We start from the raw sequence: 24,619 nt of genomic DNA, 5'->3' as shown, positions 1-24,619 counted from the left end.
TCCCATAGCAGCCGTGCAGGTCAGTAACCTCTTGCTTTTCCTTGGCAGGTACGGGTTCATAGAAGGGCACGTGGTGATTCCTCGGATCAACCCCAACCCCATCTGTGCAGCAAACAACACAGGAGTGTACATCCTCACCTCCAACACCTCCCACTACGACACGTTTTGCTTCAATGCTTCAGGTTGGTTCTAAGTGCACTGTGTGGCTATCAGCAGCGTGGTTGGATGGCAGCAGTCCTGTGTCACCATACATGGGGATTTGTGTAGCTTCCATTCATATAAGGGGTGCTCATTGCATATCCCTATAGCACCTGCAAATAATGAATGCGTAGATATTAAACACTTAACATAAACTCAGAGAATGATATAAGTGCTAAAAAAGAAAGCAAAATAAAAGAAAATAAAAGGTTAAAAAGTGCTAGGAACTGGGCAGGGGGAATTGCAAGTTCAAAGCCAGTCTCAGGAACTTAGCAAGGCACTAAGCAACTCAGGGAGACCCTGTCTCTAAATAAAATACAAAATAGAACTGGGGATGTGGCTCAGTGGTTGAGTGCCCCTGAGTTCAATTCCTAGTACCAGAAAAAAAAAAAAAAAAAAAAAAAAGTGCTAGGAATGCTTTTCTTTTCTTTTCTTTTCTTTTTACTGAGGAGGTTCATTTAGGAGCCCTGATAAAGTGAAGAGTGAAACCATTGGCAGAAGGGGCAGCCAGTGCAAAGCCAGGAATGTAGGAGCATCCTGTCCTATTCCAAGGACATCAAGGAGGCCAAGGTGGCTAAAGTCCAGTGATCAGAAGGGTGACTGCCAGGAAATACAAAGGGGTCAACAGGGGCCAGATCATGTGGCCATTCATTCAGTATATGGGAAGTCATTGCAGGTTTTGAATAGGGGAGAGAGACATGAATCTAAGAATAGTTGAGGAGCAAACCAAATGGTTTAGCTGAGAATACTTATTATATGTGGAGCTGAAGAGGAAGCAAAGAGGGTGTGAGATAGACCCTCTACCTTCTTGAATGTTCCTTACCCAACAGTTGACACAACTATACAACTAGAGAATGAGAAAGCTAAATGAACATGTATATGCTGAACTGGGTGCCAGGTTTCCTCCCCTCTGTGAAACTCTTCCAACCTAGAGATTCATGCTTACGAGACTAATTCAAGTCCCAGCAGAATCAAACATTCTAGGTACTATGAGTCTTCAGGGTCTTTTTGAGAAGGATCAAAACCATAAATGTCAAATATATCCATGCCAACAATCAAAAGTCTGACTTCTCATACTGAGCCATCTGTTCCCCCTGAAGGTTTGAAGCTGCATTAAAGGGCAAGGTGAAGCTTTGGGGTAAACATGGCACATCTTCCTGGAGTGTCCCTTTTCCTTAACGGTGGGAAGGGGATGCTAAATTAGCTGTAAAGTGACTTAAAACATTAACTAGGTGAAAAAAAATGTAGATATCATCTACAGTAGTAGAATATAAAAGCTGCATGGAATTTTAAGCTGAAGAAGGGACACTGCTGTCATTGTGGGGTGGCATCAATGACTGGCTTCAGGCTGTACCTCCCCACCATTGTTGCATAAGCATTATCAGCATGGGAATTCAGAGGAAATCTAGAATTTAGGAGGAAAGAAAAATAAGGGACTGGGTAGTTAAAACAGTGTATGTGAAGTCAGTGAATTCTGCCAAATGGATAAAGGTCACTCATCCTATGGAGAAACACTCAAAGCAAGGAGGAGAAAGCTGTAGAACATTGATTCCTCCCTGTTATATGGGCAGAGGACCCAAATGGAGTTTGATCCAAAGGGGAAAAGTCCATCAGAGGCTAGACAGGACCTGGTCCACACCCAGAATGTCCATTCTAATGATATTCTAATGAACGCAACCACGTGGGAATAAACAGGAACTACATGCCCAGCAATGTGGTGGCTGCTTGCTCCATCTCGGCATGAAAGGTGAGATAAGGGGACTGGTCCAGTGCCGGGCTGGCTTGTTGCTTCTCCTGCTGTGTTGTGAGCAGGCAGTGCATTTGGTAAAGGATGTAGTCGTGTTCATTTTTTCTTGCCTGTTTTGCAAGTTGGTGTCACTTTGGGTTAAGGTTTTGAGAACCTTCATTCAAAAAGGCAGAAGCTCATGCTGATTGATGGTCTGAAATCTAAGCCCTCCGGGTTAGATGAGGCTGTTTTTTTTTTTGCCTTTAATTTTGCCCATGATGTTGGGTTCATTCCCAAAAGTAGGGTCAATAGCATTGATTAACTTTTCCCTCCTTAGAGAGGGGCTGTTAATTTGAAAAACAATACTGGGGATGGATTTCATACCCAAATGACTCTATTAAAGGAGCAAAGTTAGAATAATGTTTTTCCTTTTCTCTATTTTTCTAATGAAGTCAATGTGGCTTTGTTTTTTACTGTACTGGGGATTGAACCTAGGGCTTGACTCATGCCAGACAACACTCAACCACTGAGCTACATCCCCAGCCCAACGGACTCACTGTTGATAAGCTTCTGAGTTTTAAGTTTAAAGAGAATATTGATTGACTGCATGTGCTCAGTACCCCTTGAGTGAGTGGGGGTCAGAAAGAACCAGAGGCTGTATTTCGCTCATGTTTCTCTTGGCCTTTTTCATGCAATGGAGCCCAAGTTTCCAAGAGTGCAGCCCACCAGGAAGCCCACCTTAGTGTCCAAAAAGTCCGTGGGCTCAGGGACACCTCAGCAACTAACTCTCCTAGCCAAGCAGAGCTCATTAAGCAGAATGAAAAGCTGTCTAATGAGGTCTCATGATCTGACATGGGAGCATGAATATGTTAATTGGACATTTAGGTCAGCATCCATCCTAGTATACTTGCTAGAGTTGATGTTCTTTATGAAAGTTTCGGTGAAATGGAGCGTGAAGGGGGTCCATGTGAGCATATGCTGTCATCATTCACAAAATGGTTAGTGTGTTTGACGGGCCCCATCCATCTCAACGCATCTCCTGGAAATTCCCAGTGTGCTCCTCTTATCTGCCATTGTGTTTGAGTTGCGGGGAGGATGCTGCATCCCTGGCATACAAAAACCATGATCCAAAACCCATTTCTGGGCATGTGCAGCATACAAATACCAAAAGCATCTCAAAGACTGGACCAGTCTCTGGCAGCATCCTCGAGACAAACAGGCTGGATACCCCACAGATCTCCCAAGTTGGCTGTGTATTTTTATTTTCAAATAAGATAATTTTGGAGAATTTTTTAATATTGTAAAGAGCTAAAGAAATAGTTACTATCTTCCTCCATAACCTTGTGAATTGCTCAGGAACAGGGACAGCAATGTGTTCATCTTTCTTCTCCATTGTTTTTCTGTGACTTGGCATAAAGTGTGTACTTACAAATAATCAATGAACCCCCGAACCTGTAATTTTCTTTAACCATTGCTCATGGCATACCATTCAGAGTTTATTTACATGCTTCTTGACCTGCTCATATTTGCAAACCATTTGGGGGACTTACAATCTTTGGTATGCTTCCTGGGAGAATGGACCTTTGGGAAATTATATTGGGGATTTTGGCTGCCTTCATTAATTGGACAAAAATTTATTAAGTGCCTTTCTGTTCCCATCATGCATAAATATTCTGGCCAAGACAGACAAGATTACTCCTCAGGCTGGGAATGTGGCTCAGTGGTAAAGTGTTTGCCTAGCATGTGTGAAGCCCTGGGTTCCATCCCCAGCAACCCCCCCACATGCATACACACACATGCACACACACACACACACACACAGAGTTACTAGTCATCTTGTGGAGCTTATAAATTCCTATGGGCAGTGGTAGCAGAAGGTGGTAAGATCCACCAGGAACTGCCATCAGGTAAAATGAGTGAAATAATTTCAGATGGTGGTGAACAAGAAGAATAAATTAAAGCAAGATAATACACATTGGGATATGTGGAAGTAACAAAGGGTTGGTTTAGATTAGTTGGTAAGGAATGACCCCTCCAAGGAGGTGACCTTTCCCTTTGAAGAGTCTGCCAGTTATTTTCACTGTAAGGCCAAAGATAGGGTCAGGAAAAGATATGTCCTTTATTTGTGGGAAAAAGATGTCTGAGGTACTGGGAAGCAACCAACCCGTTTTGTCTAACTTGTGTTTTTGTCTAAGAATGAGTATCCAACAACTTATGGCAGGATATTTAAAATGCTTGTGATAGCAGCTCTCCTGTAACAGTGGTCTGCGGGCCTCCATCCCTCCATGCTTGAACGCATGCATCCATCCATCCATCCCTTTTTCCTTCCTGTTTGCTAAGAAGCAACTCTAGAAGAAACGAACCTAACAAATATACTGCCATATTACATGTAAGCAAACGTACACGTACACACAAACACACACTAAAAAAGCTGTAATGCACAAGCAGATCCAACCTTTCTTTAACAGCAAAACTGGTTTGAAGCTCTCTGAATTTTTAGGGCCCACTGCAAGGTCTGGCATGCATGAATGGGATGGCAGCTTAGGCTGCTCTGCAGCCTGCTTTTAGGACTCCAGAGATGGCATGCAGGGTGGAACTTCAGTGCCTATTTTCCAAAGGTTTTAGACAGTGCTGTTCAGAGGGTTTCCCAGCAACATCTGTGGGTGATCAGACAGCCCAGAAATCTTGAAGAAGGGTTGGGAATGGAGAAGATAAATGGAGAACAAAAGAAAAAGAAGATATGCCAAGACAATATTCACAGGAGATATTCTGGGTGCCTCAAGGTGGCCAACCTCAGCTGAGGAGCAATCTATACCAAATAGGTACTTAGGAAGACCAGATAAATTAATGACATAATAAGGTACTTAATTAATAAAGTGATTAGTAACATTAATAATAATTAATACAAAAAACTAGAGATTAATTGAGTTGTAAATATTCTGATCAGGCAATTCCTTATTGACTATTTTAATTTGCAGATTGTCACGCTGTTCATGCTAATCACTTGGGATGAGTTCTAATAAAACCCCATCCTAACTAACTTATAAAAGTGGAGTAGATTTTGCTCACAATTTTTTTTAAGGATTTTCATGCTTTTTTTTTTTTTTTTTTTTCCTTCTTCCTAGCTCCACTTGATGAAGATTGTACATCAGTCACAGACCTGCCCAATTCCTTTGATGGCATAGTTACCATAAGTAAGTCTCTCCTCTCATCTTGAGTTTTCTCCTTCTGGGGAAGGGCATCCGGTGTGTTCTCTGTAGTTTACATTTGAATAGAATATTAGTCATTTCCCCAGGGCTGGGGAAGGTTGGCTCTGATTCAGTGTTCCTTCCCCTTTTGGTTTATCTTGAAGCAGTGTTCCTCAATCTTCAGTTATTTGAAAAACCGCTTTCGCATTTCAGGTGGCCTATCTCTATGTACTGCACGGCACACTCAGTTTACATGACATTTTTTATTTTATTTGACCCATTCTCTTCTACTTAAAATACATTTGTATTTATTTATTCAAAGATAAATAAATATTTTAAATTCATTTGTACTTATTTAATTAAAAAGAAACTGCAAATGGAAAACCAACAACATCACTTGTCAGAAATAGAAGGTAACCCTAAACATAATTTCTTTTTTTTGTAATGTACTCTTTTTTTTCTTTTCTTTTTTTTTGTTTATCCTTTAATTTTTTTACAGACTGCATTTTGATTCATTATACACAAATGGGGTACATCATTTCGTTTCTATGGTTGTACACAATGTAGATTCATACCATTTGTGTAATCATACATGTACATAGGGTAATATGTCTGTTTCATTCCACCATTTTTCATACCCCACTCCCTTTCATTTCCTTCTACATAATCTAAATAAAGTTCCCCCATTCTTCTCTCCCTTCCCACCCCTCCACCCCCATTATTTATCATTCTCCACTAAGTGAAATAAGCCAATCCCCAAAAACCAAAGACCGAATGTTTTCCCTAAACATAAATTTTAAGATAAGAAGTGTCAACTAATAATTTTAAGATCCAGTGGCTGATAGCTGTGAGCCTGCGCCATGTTCTCTCTTATAAAGAAGCATTAAGAAGTGTCAGGGAGAGGGGCTTTCGGGCTCGGAGTGGAAATTTTATGTTTGATACAACTCAAGTATTGAAAGATAGCTATATTCCTGATACGTGTCTTGACATTATTGATACCATGCCCACTTCCAATCATCTTGATTATCTAAGTATGCCTACAGAACTTTAAAAAGCAAAGAATCTTAACCAGAACTTTTGAATAGCTCAGCCTATTAACCCTGATCACACTGCACCTGGGATTCATTTCTTTGGCAGCAGCAGAGTGTTGAGGAGGTCTGTTCTCTGCTTGCTCAGAGCCATGGTGCTTGGGCTTGGTGGGAGCAGTAGTGGGGGATGAGCATCTTCCTGAACTACACACATTCAGCCTACTCCTGTTACGCAGAGTCTCATCCTTGGCCTGTGCCTTGCTGCAGGAAGGGCGACCTCACACAGCAGTACTACAGTGTGAGATGTGCTAGATCCGTTGGACCCGTTTGACATCGTACTTCCTTACCACCTGGCTGATGTTAGAGCAACACCTCGCTTTGTCTCGGTTTTCTCTTTTGTATAATGGAAAACAAATAAGAACTGTCATAAAACTTAACAAATACAGTATCTTCATTGCATGCCTGGCCCATAGCGAATGCTCAATAAATGCCTAATTTCCTTGATTCCCACAGATCTCTTTCAAAGCCCAGATTTGTACAGGTTTGGTCAGTGGTACATTCCCTCGAAAGTTCCCATGTGGGAAACTGAACCCCACGTATATTAACGGAATTTGGAAGTGGGGCCTTTGAGAGATAATTAGGATTAGATGGGAGTCAAGAGGGTAGGGTCCCCATGAGGTTGGGTCTCAATAGTTTTATAAGAAGAGGAAGAGAAACCTGAGCTAGCACACTTTCTGACCCATTACCTGATACACTCTGCCATATTAGGATACAACAAGAAGCCCCTCACAAGATGCTGAGAACCACATATCATGTCCATGAACATGAACTTCCTAGCCTTTAGAACTGTGAGCCAAATAAGCTTCTGCTCTTTATAAATTACCTGTTCTGAGTTATTTTGTTTCAGCAACAGAAAATAGACTTAGATGGTCTTTGTTTTTCCTTATCAGATCATCTATAGAGATTATCAGGGAGACTGAATTTTGGGAATTTTTTTTCATAGTTCCACTTGAGCAAGCTAGATAGTAGACAAAAGGAAACTTTAGTCCCACTGTTACAATTCAGCAGAAAATAATTCCTGCTAAATGCACATGTGTGTAATGAGTGGCCCAGACTTGAAGGCAGAAAATATTTTAAGCAGGAACAATGAATAAATTCATCTGAACTTTTCCCTCTCTAGTCCATTCTAGTCACTTGAGTGTCTAAACCAAAGATTTAGATCTTTATGTACATCCGTGTTTGTTAACATCAAGGTTGAATTTCACAGAGGATGACAGAAGCTCTGTCAATATTTAGACACACTGATTTCCTAGCTAAGAGTAGGAGTGTGCTTAAACTGGCAAAATTTGCCCCTTAGAAAGAAAATCTGTTCCTTCATGGGTTTGCAACCCTACCTTCCTTGTGGAGGTTACTAGTGTGCTATTTCAAATCTTTTCTGGAAATGGATAGAGTTAATAGCAACACATTTTCCACATCCTTCAGAAGGCAGAGTCAGGAACCACGTGGAGAATTATCATATATAGAGCATTCACTTATTTTGAATACTGTGCTGAACACTTTGCTCACAATGTCATAAGGCTCATGATAATTCCATCCAGAAGGTGACATTGTATTTGTTTTACAAATGAGGACTCTGAAACTCACTGGGTTGCCTCATCCAGAGCTACATAAAGCTGGGATTCAAATATGGGGCCTCCCTGGAGCTACTTCTTTCTCCTCCTCATTTCCAGGGTGTGCAGGATGGGGGTCAGGGGGAGCAGAGAAGAATGGACTTTCTTGGTGCTTTCACCTCTGTATCTCACCACTAGATAAAAAGGTGTCCTTCATGCAAAAGAAGATAGTTTCAAAACCACTATGGGGATCTGACAATTCAGTCTTTCTCAAAAAATATCAACCATGAAGTTCTCAAAGTGCCTTCTCTCTCCTAAGCTATTGTCAACCGCGATGGCACCCGCTACAGCAAGAAAGGAGAATACAGGACGCACGAGGAAGACATCAACCCCAGGCAACCTGTCGATGAAGATGTGAGCAGCGGATCCTCCAGTGAAAGGAGCACTTCGGGAGGTTATACCATCTTCCACACCCACCTTCCCACTGCACACCCGTCCCCAGACCAAGAGGACACCTGGGCCTCCGAGAACACCCCCACTGCCAGTAAGGAGAAGGAGCCCCTGTGCTTTCCAGTAGCAATTCTTTGGCAACACATCTGGGATCTGCTGAGCAATATGCCCTTGAGTTCTGATTTTCATTTGTCCTAGACATGGAGACAGTGGTGACGTCACTGGGGGCGGTGGGCTGCTGTGCTGTCCTACTCTGTGTGCCTCGACCACCATAACCTGCCCCTGTCTGTCTCCAACTCTGTTCTCCTTACCTTGGAGTCAGAAGTGCCATAGGAAGTGTTTTAGAAGACCCCCCCCATCCCTGATGCTCCTTTCCCTGGGGATATGGTTATGATTCAAACCTGTTACAGAAACAATTTTCATTTTTGCTCATTTCTTTCTTCTTATTCACAGTGGATAAGATTGTTTCTGTAAAATTGGAAAAGCTGAATACGAATACCATTCCATAGGCTCCTTTTACTACCTAAACTTATATTTTATATTTTAATCTGATTTGCAGTCCAATTATTAATGGTGTAATATTCATTCATAATCATCAATCATGATTTACTAAACAATTCCTTTGCTTTGGGTTCAAGGAGGAGTTTTATAATCAAATTATATCAGCTTCAGAGTTTATATGCCAGCTTGCTGGGGAAGGTCCTGAAGGCTTACCTGTTGTGTGTGTAGTTCATTACTTAAGACTGCAAGAGCAGACAGTGAGAATGCTGTATTTGGTGGCTCTGGGCTCATGCCACTGGCTGCAGTTCCACTGGAAAGTGCATGTACTCCCTCTAGTCTCCTTTATCGCTTTGCCGATCAACTGTGCTCCTTCTGTGGGGATCATTCAAACTTAAGTAGCAAAACTGGGTCTTGGATGGATTTCCTAATATGGTGCAGATTTCTCTTTTTCTGACTTCAATTCCTGAGGGGTGAACCTCTGGCCTCCAGACAGTGTGGCAGAAAATTTACTTGTTTGTAAATGCTCAAGATGGGGTCCTGTCTGTCCTTTGCCACCCAGAAGCCAGGGAAGGCTCCACATTGCCCTGATTTAATTTAAGGCTATTTGCCTAGTGGCATTTTAAATGTCTGTTAGAAACTTGCTGAGAGAGTGATGCAAATAGGCTTGGGGTTCTGGTTATTCCCAGCAGATTCTTTGAAGCATCTCAAAAAGTGCATCTATTGAGACTGCCCATGCTCTGCTGGGTCTGGGCTCTCTGGAGCTCACACTGCCATTTTGTTTGTAGTCCCAAGAGAGACATCTAAACACCAAGCAGCTAGTGCCACGGGCTGCCTACTGCTTTTTGGGCTCCCTGCCTTTAATTTTTGAGCACTGGGGATTGAACCCAGGGACACTCTACCACTGAGCTACACCCCCAGCCCTTTTTAGTTTTTCTTTTGAGATAGGGTCTTGCTAAGTTGCTAAGACTAGCCTTAAACTTTCGATCCTCCTGCTCCAGCCTCTGGAGTAGCTGGGATCACAAGCACACACCACTGCACCAGGCTGGCTGCCTACATGGTTAACACAACCATGTTGAAGGAGCTTTTCATTAGGGTGTGCAATTCTGTCCAACATTGGCAAATACAATAATTAGGGGTCTTAGCAGGAAGTGGAACAGGTCTAAACTAAAGTCTTATTTCCCATCAAAGAAGAAAATCCTGACCAAATACATCTTGTGGGCATGAGATGGAGTCCCCCGTGTGCTTTAGAAAAGGCAATTATCACACTTTATTAGCATCTTTCCTGCCTAAGTTAGTCAGTCAGCAAATGTGTTTTGAGGACCTATGTGCTGGGTCTATTCTAATGCTTGGGATCCAGTGGTAAAAACTCTTAGAAAGTCATATTGTGAAAAGAATAAGGTTGAGTGAGATTTTCATTCATTAACCAGTATTTGGAGTTACTGGTGCTCAGTGTTAGACCTTCCTTGATGGATAAAACATGCTAGTTCAGAAATCAAGGAAAAGAAAAACATAGTTAAGAATTTGGGTTGAGAAAACAATTATGTTTCCCTCGTTACAGAGCACTTAGCTGTTTCTTTTAATAGTTAAGGAAGAGAGAGACTAACTTGTCCACATGGGTAAGTCCAGAGCCAAGTGGAGAATTGTTGAAGTGCTCTGGAATCCACTAACGCCAACGGCAGCTCCAAGAGATTAATTCATGCAAAGAAGGATATCAAACCAAAAACAAGAAAATAAAACAAACAAAACCCGGGTGGAAACTTGAATGTAGCATGTGACATACTTGGAAAAGTTAACAATGCTGAGCTCCTAAGTAGAATCACATTTTTAAATCCAGGAAGGAGATTCCCTAGGCCTTATCACTGTTGGACAGAACTGGGATGTATCAAGAGGGAGTGTCTGCGGATCCTCCCTAATGCATTCAGAGAAGCAGAGGTCAAGAGAGGAGGGCTGGCCGAGGACACGGAAGCAGCCTGTCTTTGACTTGACTGCTTCATTCCTTCTTAAGGGTCCTTAGTGGGTGGCAAAGGGAAAGCTAGCAAGACCAACCGCCTGAGAAGGTCTGGACTTCCCGCAGGCTGTTTATTATAAGTGTTATTTTTGGAAGAGTCCTCCTGGAGGTGTGTCATTAGCCCCTTCCTATTGGTGATCTGGAACTCTCTGGAATCAAGAAACCAAAACTAATTCAGGAAGCAGACTCCTGCCTTGGAAGGCTCAATTTCCTTGTCTTCTGGGTGTCAAACAAGTAATTTTTTTTTTTTTGTTTTTGGTTTGGCATGACCTACTTGGGTGGGGCAGATTGGAAAGTGCTGGCTAGGCTGTGGCTTTTTTCATCTTTCCCTCTCATACAACTCCTTTCAGGATGATGGAAATAATGCCTATTTCTATCTTGCTCTTGTATGTTCATTTCCTTTGTTGCTATTTTTTCCTGGTGTACTGTAGGGTGAAAGCGGCAGGAACTAAGCAGCTTTAATGAAGTTCCTGGGGTGAGAACAGGGTGTCTGTGGACTTTCTAAGGGATGCTTAGGTCTACTGGGGACATGATAAGGGAAATTGGCTCCTATCTCTCTGCTTGTTCTTCTGAACTAATGTGTTCTTTATAGCACAGACCATGGTGCCTATTGTAGGCATTTGGTATGTATAATCCCAAAGTTTATAATGGGAGTTCATGGACTTTCAATAGGTTCTATAAGGTATTCAGGAACCACCTAAAATGCACAAAATGCTGAGTGTTTAGTGTGGGGTCACTTTTTTGAAGCAAGAGGCCATAATTTGTATCACATTTTCACAGGAAGGGATGATTCGAAATGTGTCTTAAAAATCTCAGCTGGCTTATATATATTTGTCCTAATGATTTTTGCCTTCCTGTCTTTATAGGGAAACATTATGGACTCAAGTCCAAGTTGAGAGTCAAATGAGAAATTTTTAAGTTACTAAATACTACTCTTAATCCTTTTTAATTTGAGTAGAGTTCAAAATCTTAACTTTGACAGTTTTGCTACTTCTCTGGGAACACATACTGAATCGAATCCAAAGTGACAGAAAGTGATTAGTGGACACTTGAGAAAGTGTTATCTGATTTCAACACTTTGACCACACGCCCTTTGTGAAGTTCTTGCTCAAGTACAAAGTTGGGTCTGAGTTTGAGGTGTATGGGTAGAGTTTTGAAATTCCCACTGTTGTCATAAGCTCCGTGCGATGCTAGTCAGACCCAAAAGGTACAGGCAAGGGTCTCCAAAGGTGAATGAATGAAAACAATTTTATGTCATGCTGCATCAAAGACCTTCTGTTCATGGCCCAGTCAAGGAAGAAACAAATCTCTTGACATTGCAGTATTAAGCTGTGGCTTGATTTTTCTCTGATCATGATTTTAAGGGGTTCACATTGGGAGATTGAGAAGCACTGAATTGATACCCATACAAATTTGCATTTCTGATGTTGTTCTAAGATTCTGGGAGATGTTAGAAAGAAGGCTGGAAAGATGAAACCAGACCTCGATCTCTCTTTTTCTAATCTTCATTCTGCAATAGATACAAATATTTTATATAGAATGAAGAGTAGATTTTGATAGAGAGAATCTCACTCAACGATGTTTTCATAATTGATCCAGTTACCTCAACTGTGCACTCAAACAGCCATGCACCAACTCAGGAGAGAAGTAATTGGATGTGGTCCTGGTTTGGTTACTCACAACCTCAGACTCAGGATCTCACAACATCAGCAGCCACAGGTAAACCACTTTGTCTTATGCTCATCGGTAGTCTTCAATGTCAGGTCTTTTGGTGATAAGAAAAAGAATATCCATTATCATGCCCCAGTTTCCCACTGAGGCTCCCTTAGCATCACCAGTTAGAGCAGGGTCTCACTGACAGGATCCCCCAAATATCTAATTTGTTCTTTTATGGCAACGCATATGTAGAGTCAACATTATTTTTCTTTCAGAGGCTTTGACTGCAATTCGTTGAGAAAAATCTCTTCTAGAAAAAAAGTCTATTGGAAGATGCACACCTTTATTTTCTGCTAACCTAATCATCACAGTCAGTGGTAAAAGAGGGAAATGATAATTTACAGTTGGACAGGGTAGGCCCTGAACACTTGTTTAGATACTTAAAACCTTTCCTGTAAGGTAGAAGGTGATGTGGCTCTATATTAGAATCTAGGTTGCCTAGAATCTAGGTTCCTGGATGTTTGGCTATTATTTCTAAATTCCTGCAAAGTATTCTGATGTGAGAGCTTCAGAGGGAAAGATTCTGTCTATCACAATGAGTAGAAGCCTATCTCCGTTTGTTAACTTTTGCTGATGGAGAATATGGTCATATTTCGAAGGAAGTAGGCATTCTTTGGGCCAAAGGGGAGAAATAAAAATGTCAAGATGATACTTCACATTTGCTTTTGAGACATTGAGTAAACTATATCCTTGACTTCTACAAATAATCATGTGTGACTACGGTGCTGATGTCATGTTCTGGTTCCACATCACACTGATGAGGACATGTTAGGGTCTGGTGGGGGAGAGATGGAAGAACACCGAAAATGGTATTTTTGAATGTTTACAGTGTTCACCTTCACAGAAAAAATACTGTGAAGAAAAAGGTTTCCTTTGACTATGTTTCTCTTTGGATCATTTCTGGGCTTTCTTGATATCTGAAAAAAGAAATCTTACTTGCCTTTTGGGATTTTAATGATGGTGTCAGCCTCTCTGCTTGAACTTGTTCTCAACTTTTTGTTTCTTCTTAACCAGTATTCTTCTGTTGTACATCATGGTGGCAGAAATGGCAATCTTCGGAAACTTTCAAGTCAAGACTTTTGCTTCTGGTCTTATTAATGGGTCACTTTGTCTCTTTCCTGGCTTATTATACTATTTTCAAAAATTGGGACTAAAATGGACTATTCTGCTTTGCAAAATAATAGTGTTGATATTTAAAAAAAAGATTCTGGGCAAGGTTCCTAGGGGATTTGCAGTCTACAGTAGAGAAAACGGAAAGACATCTTCTTCAATCTTCTACTTCCTATGTCATCTTTCCTTGTGTTTTGGCTTCCTGGGGTTATATCTGGCAGAAATATCATGCCCTAAATTCTTGGAAAATGAAATTGGTCAGCCAAGATACAGTGTATAGAGGATCAAGGGGCTAGGACTTTAAAAACCTGGGTTGTAGAATCATAAATGCTCAGATTTGGAGAGGATCTTAAACATACATCAGCATTTCTAATCATGTAATTACTTACACAACTTTCCTGCCAAGTGATCTTCCTTATCGTGGGGAACATAACACTTCTCGAAGAAGTTCATTGTTGGATAGTTCAGATTATTGCTTTAAATCTAATATTTGGAAGAACATTCATCTCCCTGAAATTCTTACCACTGGTCCTAGCTCAGCATCGTGGGAGAGGAGACAAAACTTCCATCCCCATTTTACATTATAAACCTTCAGAATTCAAAGCACGCATGCTCTGTCTTTGAGATGATGTCGTCTCTGTTGCTAATTAACCTTCTGACTTCACCCAAGTCAGCAAATCTGTCCAGCACTTTTTGTTTTTTCATCTTTAAGATGAAGAGCATGAGCCAGATGATATTTAACGTCCTCCCATCTCTGACATTCTATGAACTCTAGTTTGGGTCTCTGAAAGAAATGGAATTTCTTTCTCTTTTCCATTTCTTTCCACCTTTTATATTGAGTATAGATGAGTCTCTTGAGTAGGAAAAAAAAAAAAGTGAAAGCATACACAATACTGTTTCTTAGGAACTCACAATTAACTTTTCAACAATCCATTCAATCATGGTTACCACAGCTTTGATGAGCACTAGTGCCACTGTTCCTGACACAGCCACCAAGAAGCAAGAGGCCCAGGACTGGCTTTCATGGTTGTTTCAACCATCAGAGTCCAGGAGTCATCTTCATACGACAAAAATGGCTGGTAATGAGTTATGGTGATCTTACGTATTTTCTTGACAATCTTTAATGATTTTCATTAACCTATGGGATGATGTTAAAGTCTAAAGTCCATTCTGGATGCACAATGTGGTGATTTAGGAAGGACCATGAGTTTTAAGACCAGGATCTTTGATTATATAGCACTACTATGCAGTTTTCTTATTTCTACTCCGTGGGATTTCTACTCCTAGGAGGAGGCTAATATAGAAGCTGTGAAAAGGGACAGGTCTATCTTGAGACTCGAACAAAATTTTAGCTTTGAAAGAATGCTCTTGCATACTCCACAATTATTGAAGTCATAAAAAGTTTGCAAATTTTATGAGAAAATGAAATAACATAGCTAAAATAGGAGACTATAGAAAATCTCCATCAATTGACTTATTCTTGGGATGGACACTAATAGTATGCAAAGCAAATGGTCATTCCATAAGACAGCCTGAACCTCATTCAGAATGTAGAAAACCTCTTTTCAGTAAGAACGTATCTTCTGAAGTAACCACTGAGAAGCTGAAAGTTTCCATCTTCTTTTCTATGATTGATTCCAAAAGAAACGAAGGAAAATTTCTAAGAAACTAGACTGGAGTTCACTTTCATCATCTTTTCTGGTTGACTAATAAATGCCAGGGATTATTTCTCTGTTAATTGTCTTTTTACTCTCTCTCTGAAAAAAGTACTATTGGGAATTACAGCATTACTTCCATTTGCATTTAGAGCTACAGTGATCTGATGCTGAAGATTTAAAAAATAAATTAGAAAATTATGAATGCAGCTCTAACATTTTAGAAATGATTGACATGGGGCTAGATTTCAAGGTTTTCCTGAAGTTGTCTTCATAAAGCAAATAGGCATATATGTGAAATCTTTTCACTCTTTTCTTAGAACTCTAGCTTTTAAAGAATGTGAATTATGAGTTAATAAGAACTGCATCTGAAAGTACAGGGGAGTTTGGATTATCTTTTTGTTGTTGTTGTTTTTACTTCTTTGGTGGAGCTGTGTCCAAATTTATTCTCTCAGCTTCCTTATAGTGAATGTTCTATCGTAAAGATCATAGCAATTGCTTTGAGACCTGTATATGAGATTCAGATGCAAGTCTATAAGAACCCTCTCCCTTTCTTCTTGAAATATTGAGAAATCCATTATACTTTCCATGCCTGAATTTCTTCCTCTATCAAATGGGTTACTTGGAATCCAGCTCAACTACTAACGCAAGTCACCATAACAGGTACGGATTCAAATGCCATCTCAACAGGCTGGGAGCCAAATGAAGAAAGTGAAGATGAAAGAGACAAACACGTCAGTTTTTCTGGATCAGGCATTGATGATGATGAAGACTTTATCTCCAGCACCAGTAAGAATGATCAGTTATGGTAGAACCACTTATGCAAGGTTTACTAATTAACCTAAGTGTTGCCTAATAGTATTTCTCTTGGAAAACAGTCAATGTGAAAAATGGTGTGATACATTAGTTGTATCCCTATGTGATTGTGGAGGAAGAAATAAGATAAGATTTTTTTTTGAATGACAACCAAAACATATTTGAAGGAGAAGTGGGTAAAATATTTTATAAAATTCCAGACGCCTTATGTTCTTCCTATTTTATTTATTGGTGAGGTGTGCTGCTATAGATTCTCTTTGATTTACCAAGGTTTGTCAGAGAATGGCATATGAAAACATCACAACAAATATTCATTGTGTACCTACCCTGCTGGGTGCTAGGAGCCCAAAGATGGAAAAAATCCTTACTTTCAAGTTCATGGATTGTTGGCACAGTAGACTTGGACAATGTGATTAAGAGGGTATTAGTTAAAAATTATCAATGACCCTGAATTGAAGGATTTTAGAAGATCCTAGAAAGCCTTAAAAGATGGGAGTGAGAACTCAAGAATTGTCTTAATCCAAACCTAGTTGAAATCAAAGAATTTTAACAAACAGTCTAAGCACCAGTGTAATTAAAATAGATTGAAAGGAAGGGTAAATATCAGCTCCACTTAAACAAGGCAGTGATAATTATTAAAGGCAAATAGTGAAACTGCTTAATAGTATCCACATTTGTGACCATTATAAAACTTTTTTGAGAACTAAGAGATGAAAATTGAGTTGAAAAAAATATCCTTTAAAAAATAAAATATACCAAGTTTGGTCAAATATTTTGCTAGATGACTGAGTTTCCCACACAAACCTGTAATGACCTAAGATTTTTCTGGACAAATCTTGAAAGTGCCTCTATCACAGCTCTGCTTTTCCTTAGCGAGAAGGCTTTTGGGGTGTTACGTGTCCTCTCCCAGGTCACTGAATATCTGTCTGTCTGGTTGAAACCTGAGAGTTTCATCTCCAAAGGAACAGCACCCAGGGAAGAGGGGACCTTAAAGAATAATGTAGACCTTGAAAGCAACATTGATACAACAAATTCTCAAAATGAACTCCATTCTTTATTTTCCAACTTTAAAGTATTTATTCCTTAGACCGGACATCTCTGCAGAGCTTAATCTGTACTCTGTTTAATAACTTCAGAAAGACAACCAAATAACCTAAATTACTGGTCCTTTATGATTGTACTGTCTCCTGGGTTAAGGTTGTGGCCCAGTCTAGGGTAGGTTCATCTGTAAAGATATGGTATTGATGCTTGAGAACCTAAACTCCCTTGGGTGGTGACCCCAAAAGATCAACCTGCAAATAAACTGTATGATCAGGCTCCAGGGAAAACTTCCTTTACTATTTCTTCATCTCTATGGCATATTTTTCAATTTAAGTTCACTTTTCTGCTGAGTGTTTATGCCCATGATTCAGCGGGATACCCTTTTTCTTTTGGAGAGGAAAGATAACTACCATTTTTCATGCTTATTGAGAATGTGTTTAATGATTCTAGACATTATTTTCTTAATTTTTGAGACAGTTTTGTGTTATTTGGGTATCAAAAAGAGTTTGCAAGAACATGGATTTGCAAGTAACCTTTTCATGAAAGACATTGGCTCTAATTTTGTCATGTTCCTCTGTTAAATGTTTGCTGTTCTAGCCCTAATATTTTTATTATGACCGTATCAGGGAACTGGTAGATGTATATGTCTCTTTTTTTAAGGGGTGTACTTTTCTGATGGTGATGGATTACTTCTGGACTTTTTCTATTGATTGTATGGATCTTGTTTTTCTTTCATTGGCTAGGAATGGCTTGCTTATAATATATTTTGTTTTTGATGAGAATTATCATGGGTGTCTGATAAACATTCAGAATTACATAGCTAAACCATATTGCTATTCTAGGTAGATGTTCTTTCTCAGAATCATCTACAGAAAAGCTCTGGCTGCTCAGGGTGTTTGTTTCTCCAGCAAAATTACTAACAAATAATGATCATTGTGGTATAATTTTCAGTCACCTGTCTCTTCAGTGTAAGGAGCTATAGGTAGCACACATGCCTGCGATACCAATTCCTTGGGCTTTCAAAGGCAGAGGGCCACTACAAGTCTGCATGGATGGGCAAAACTCTGTCATCTCTGGTGATCCTCGGTGGAGGGCTGGTGTATTCAAAGCTGTTCTTCTTTGGCTGCTTTCTTCAGAAGATCTCATGTTCTGAACCACAAGGTATTCTATGACAGAATGCAAAGGACACTGAGATGCTTCACAATATGGCGAATCAAAATGAAGGCACTCTCTGCTTTCCCTCTGTTTCCGCGCAACCATCTATACAACCTGGTATAGATGACTGGTTGTGTAGACTAAGAAGGGATAAATGTGCAGTACAAGTTGTGAAGGATCAAGAAATAACTTTTTCCTAATTGCTTCAATCATCGTTATCACAGTTTCAACCACTGCACGGGTTTCTGACCACACAAAACAGAACCAGGACTGGACTCAGTGGAGGCCAAGCCATTCAAATCCAGAAGCACCTCTTCAGACAACCATAATGACTGGTAATGGGTTATATGTAATTAACTAAAGATATTTTTTTCTTCAAAGTCTATGATGCTGCAAAGGTCAACCATTAGGACACAGTGGAAAATTTATTTAATGTCACCTCACAGATTCTTAGTGAACTTTCATGAGGATGCACCATTCCACTTAAGAGTCATTTATCAGTTATACCATCTGGGCACAAGATAGTTTGTGTGGCTTTATGATAAATTGAAAACATTTGAATGGTTTATGGCATGGTCTCTGACAAAGTGTTTATGGTGGAATAACAAGTAATCATGAAGAAATTTCCTGCCCGTTCATTTTCTTTTGGGACGTATTAGTGAAATCATTCAAATTTATTGAGAGTAGATGCTCAGAAGTAGTGTTCAGACATTGAACCATTAGATGGCATGTACTTAAGTGGAAGAAGAAAACCATTAAAAGTTGGTTGATAAAAAAATCACAGCATGTATAACCATCATCATAACAGATGTAGACAAAAATGACCCCAGTGCTCAAGGAGAAAACCGGACCCAGGAACCACAGCCTCCCCTCATTCACCATGAGCATCTGGATGAAGAGGAGGCCCCACATTCAACAAGCACAAGTAAGAAGGATGGCAGTCGGCAACTCTGGTGTACGTGGGTTAGAGAAGACATTCCAGGGACTAAGGAAGACATAGTTTAGACATTGGCCACACTCTCTATCTCTGAACAGTCATTTTCTCTGCAGAGCCTGAAAAGGGGCCAAATATGCATACAATTTTTAGAAACTGGAAGAGAAATGCTAACTTGTCAGGTTGCTCAAAAGACCAAAATGTTTAAAAACTCTATCTGAGATACAACTTTGTGTTAAAGATTCTTAGAGTTTCCATTTGGGCGATTTGTGCGCGTTTATGGAAATGTATGGGGAAGATTGTGTTCTTTGAGTGCTTAGTGGAGAATCTGGAAGGAAAAGTTGACAAATAGCAGGATCTTTGGAATACTTCTTTTCTGTGGAGATCTGTGATAAACCCAGTTTCTTTTTCATATTCTCTTCCTTACTCTGTTGTAGAATGGCATTCCTTGAACTCTTGGAGGAAAGTCAGTAATATGCATGGTCTACATTTGAATTCTACAACTGCTCTTTTTCTGTTTTCAAATCCAGGGGAACTTGGGGAAGGCTTTGATGCTCTTACTGTCATTTCTCTTTGTGCACAAACCCCTCAGGTTTTCTAAAAGAAATCTCCAGTCTCACCATCTGACTATAAAAATAGGACGAAAATAAAAAAAGTAAAAAGTATGTTCTCTTCCTTCAGATTTGTAACTCTGAGAGACGCCTACCTTATTTGGAATAAAGTAAGCTTTTGTTTGAGATAACAGTTTGTAGCATTTTTGAAACTGTGGTTCAACTACCACTCTCAACAGCCTTGAATACCCCTTAAGGAGAAATATAAGAAACAGTGACTTAGAAGCCAAAGGAACTTTTGGGAATCACTAGTTTGAGGGATCCAAGACAACCAAAGAAAAATTTAGGACACAGTTCAGTAAGTCCTGCACATTGTACTGAATATGTCCAACAGGCCTCACAGCTGATTCCTTAGCCCAATGTATTTGCTATATGCATAATGATTGTGAGTGGTGTTAACAATGAAGAGTTCTGACAGAAAAAGAAATGGACTTGGCCTTTTTCACTTAGCATGATATTTTCCAACTTCATCCATTTACCAGCAAATGCCATGATTTTATTCTTCTTTATGGCTGAGTAATCTACATTGTGTGCAACCATAGAAATGAAAAGTTGTACCCCATTTGTGTACAATGAATCAAAATGTGTCAGTAAAAATAAAAAAAAAATTTAATAAAAAAAAAAACTTCTTTAAAAAAAAAAAGAAAGAAAAAGGAATGGAGAGATAGAAATCTCTTTAGTCCCCTTTGGGCCCTAGCAGTATGTCTTAGAGGTTATTCCAAACAGTCTGTACTGAAGCAGAACACTGCTTAAGAGACTTGGAATTGATGCACCTAATGTCAGAAGGTGGTGGTTTGGGGACGTTGCCACATGACTTATAGGTCAGTCGTTCCAATAGCTTTCATGATGGATAAGGCCATGGCTCGTACATTTCTGTCAAGTGTGCCACAGGGGATGTGACCCATTTGATCTGTCCTGTTTCATTCATATCATAAGTTGTTATTCAATATATTTCTGCCTTCAAAGTCAGCAAAGAGTTTATTCTTTGAACAGTTCTCTTAGGATATGTGAGGCCACCCACTACAGTAAGGTAAGAATAGCACTGGGAATTCACAGGCTATGGTCTGGTCCAAACTTTGCACTGATCCAGCCACATAATTTTGAGCAAATTAAAACTTATTTGGACCCCAGTTTTTTTTTCATCTGAGAAATTAAGGGACTGGACCATTTCATTTCTAATATTCCTTTCTGAATATTAGTGGCCTATCTGCTTCTTGTCTTCATTTTCTGCCTTCTCTCCTCATGAGTCTATGCCCTTAAAGTATAAGAGCTATCGATGAGGAAACTGGACAATGATGGCTCACGATTGACATTCTTCTCACAGCCTGGGCAACTTCTAGTAGTACAACAGAAGAAGCAACTACCCAGAGAGAACAGTGGTTGGGGAATGGATGGCATGGGGGATATCACCAAACACCCAAAGAAGACTCTCATTCAACAGCAGGGACAACTGGTAATGGATGGTTTAATAAGCAGACTTGGGTGGGAACTTCCTTTTGAGTTAAATATTGAGCACTAAGGACAACAAACAAAAGAATAATGAAGGAATTGTCATGTTAGGTTTCATGTTGCAGTGAACACAGAGGCTAACTGCTCCTAAAAATCACCTTAGCAGGAATAACTACAGACACACAAAGGAAACATGGGGAATATGTCCCCAAGAATGTCACTTTCAGATCTAACTTTGGGCATCCCTTAGTGAGATTATAGCAGAGACACTGAGCTTATAAAATACTCCCTTTTGTAAAGAAATCTGATGCAGTCCCATCTTTACAATATGGTTGTGTGAAACACTAGGCTTCTGAGAAAGAATGTTGTTAGAACCCTAGAGTATAAAAAAGTAGATCCAGACATTATGAGAAAAAGGACACCTGGTTGACATCATTTGGCCTTTTGTTCATATCTGTTTGGTGATTTCTCCTTGAGTGTACCATTTTTTTCCCTCTTATTTATAACCAAGTCACATCCTCTATTCTTGAATTGTGGGATTGTAGAAATCGGACTCAAGTCTCATCTCTCTAAGTGATGCCCGATCACTTGGTTCTGCAAGCTCGTATGCATGATTCTTTGGTCTGCATGACTTAAGGATTGAGATACACCCTGCTTTGCAAACAATGTGAATTTCACATTCTTACTTGCTGTCAGTGGGGGATATTTCCATGTTTCCATTTGCAATATAGAATATAATGCATACTATCATTCCAGTGCATGGCAACTTTTGAATGAATTCCTTGTAGAGCAATGGATTCAGTGGCTGGCTATGTGGTATGGTTGTTGCTGGGGAGATAGTGTTGTGAGCTTTTCTATCTATACTTCTCCATTGGTGCAGAATGAAGCAGAGGCATGAGCCACATTGCTATATGTCATTTGTGCCATGAGTCCCATTGTTAGAAGGTAATGTTTCTAATGATTTCATTCATGCTTTGGTGATGAATGGCATTTACTCTCATGTTTATCCCTTGGCAATCTGTTATCTATCTGATTCCTTCTCTAAACCACTGTCAGTCTGTTATGCATTTCGCTGGAATATGGTTTTCTCCACATGACATCATGCACTTGGGCGCTTGTACTTTCCCCTTAAGGAGATTGCAACAGCAGGGATCAAGAACTTCTTCTTCCTCTTCCCATCCTCTGTCCACTGCAGAAGTTGTTAATGCTTTGTGTCCTCCAGTTCACATGCCAGTTGCCAAGAAAATGTGCATGAATGAACCCAAACCTGCTAAAACATTCTGTCTATGAAATTTCTTTGTCCTGGGTACTGGAAAGATAGTTTCATTGTTTTGTCCAGAGAATCTTCTGAAAAATATCAGTGTGTCCCTGGCCAAATGTCAATTAACACTTTGACAATTGCTTGAACTGCATTGTCACAGCAGCCTCAGCCCATGACGGCCATCCAGATGAAAGAATGACAACACAGAGTCAAGAGGACAGTTTCTGGACTGATTTCTTTGACCCAATCTCACATCCAATGGGACGAGGTCATCAAACAGAAAGAATGATGGGTAATAGCCTCTGAACCTTTGAATATATTATGTTTTTAAATCATATGGTTATTTCTCCTGGTAATGTGTCCTGGTAATGTGGTAATTGGTTTTAGATCAATCTACTTTCCTTAGCAACTTAAAGTTTCTTCAGAACTCAATTTTCTTGGTAGAAGAGATAAGCATATTCACCCAAATATGAAGTCCTGAGATTAGGATAAAGAATTTTGCAGGAGGGTTACAAAATGATTATTTATAGACTATGGAAGTGAAAGTCTTTTCCCAGGTGAAGGGGGTAGTCCCAAGATTTTTATTCCATTTACTTCTAAGCACAAGGTTTTCAAAAGAACAAGATTATGGATTAAGTGACTATTTCCATTGTAGACTCTGAGAAATAACTTGTCTTTGGCAGAGAAATCAGAGAGGGTCCCAAAGAATGGGTGAGTAGTTATCCCAGAGAAGTAACTAAAAGGCTCAGAAAACTTGATTATTCTTGTCACTTTTAGAGATAATTTGGTATCCAGTGATTTGGGATTTAGACTATTCTTGGCCTTCAGTGAATGATCATGAATTTAATGGGTGAACAACTTTTAAATGAGATGGAATTCCTGTCTTCTTAAATACCCTTCTGTCTTATTTACCTATGAGCAAGTCAAAAAGAGAGAAAAAGACACTAGTTATTGTTCTGCAAGAGTAGAAGATCATGAATTTATTCGACCAACTTGTATGCTTACAGGGGGTTTTTCTTCATCATAACAGGTGACAGCTTGCTTGGGAGAAACTTCAAGAATTGGAAGCATGTAGCGCCCCTCTTTTATCAGTAGTTAATAAGTTGAATAATCCACGCTTCTTACTATATCTGTGAATAGAATTACTCAGGTTAATTTTTTAACAAGTTGTCCTGATCAGAGAAATGTAACATTCCAAAAAGGGGATATATCAAAATAACCAATATGGGGATGTGACTTTTCAGTCATGGAATTCAACATATTATTTGAGTGTAAATTACCAGGCAAATGCATAATCCAAACTTATTGAAATGCATTCCAAGAAAACAACAGCTATGTCTCTTGGTATTGAATAATGTCAAAGTTGTCTCCAAAAAGAATTGAATAATTTCTATACTTTTGTTTCTTTAGAACACTCTTGTTTAGCCCAGTGTTAGTGATCCAAATCTCTCTTAAACTACGATGTGTATTAAATATCTGCTAATGTGCAAGGCATTATGAAGACCCAGGATGTATAATTCATAGCCCTTGCTCTTTAAGAAACAAAATTAGCTGGCCAAAGAAAACATTTAGCATCAAAATAGACCTAGCAATGTGAAGCAGTAAGAGTTGTGAAATCAATATTGCCAACAATAAATGCTAAAGAAATTCAGAGCATCCTACACCATCCAGAGAGCATTAGAGGAAGACAGATTGGATCTGGTTTTTGAAAAATGAAAAAAACTTGGGTAGTCAGGGAAAGGAAGTATAAGTTTTTCTTTAAATTTTTTATGGACTGCATTTTTGATTCATTGTACACAAATGGGGTACATCATTTCATTTCTATGGTTGTGCATGATGTAGATTCATACCATTCGTGTAATCATACATGTACATAGGGTAATGATGTCTGTCTCATTCCACCATCTTTCATAACCCCACTCATTTCCCTCTACATAATCTAAAGTTCCTTCATTCTTCTCTCAGCCCCACCCCCCACCCCCATTATATATCATCATGCACTTATCAGGGAAAACATTCGACCTTTGGTTTTTCGGGGTTGGCTTATTTCACTTAGCGTGATATTCTCCAGTTCCTTCCATTTATCTGCAAATGCCATAATATTATTCTTCTTCATGACTGACACTCCTCAGTTTATACCCAAAGGAATTAAAATTAGCATA

General features: G+C 39.6%; 1 protein-coding gene across 27 annotated transcripts in view; it reads left to right on the top strand.

The window, feature by feature from the left end:
* The window catches only part of Cd44 (CD44 molecule (Indian blood group)), an 83,890-nt gene that overhangs the window by 36,661 nt on the left and 22,610 nt on the right, over positions 1-24,619 (top strand). For 4 of the 27 annotated variants that reach the window (XM_047518800.1, XM_047518801.1, XM_047518803.1 and 1 more), the window contains exons 3-5: positions 49-182; positions 5,050-5,118; positions 8,070-8,294. In XM_047518800.1, the coding sequence (XP_047374756.1) occupies positions 49-182; positions 5,050-5,118; positions 8,070-8,294 (428 nt within the window). Of the gene's footprint in view, positions 1-48; positions 183-5,049; positions 5,119-8,069; positions 8,295-12,308; positions 12,429-14,488; positions 14,615-15,853; positions 15,980-18,426; positions 18,538-19,010; positions 19,128-21,071; positions 21,201-22,617; positions 22,750-24,619 lie in introns of all 27 variants that reach the window. The other 23 variants (XM_047518784.1, XM_047518779.1, XM_047518777.1 and 20 more) reach the window with 16 other exon arrangements.

The sequence above is a fragment of the Sciurus carolinensis genome, chromosome 11, assembly GCF_902686445.1.
Source record: "Sciurus carolinensis chromosome 11, mSciCar1.2, whole genome shotgun sequence".
Classification (NCBI taxonomy): Eukaryota; Metazoa; Chordata; class Mammalia; order Rodentia; family Sciuridae; genus Sciurus; species Sciurus carolinensis.
Note: the sequence above shows the minus strand (reverse complement) of the source record. Positions and strands in the feature narration are given on the sequence as shown.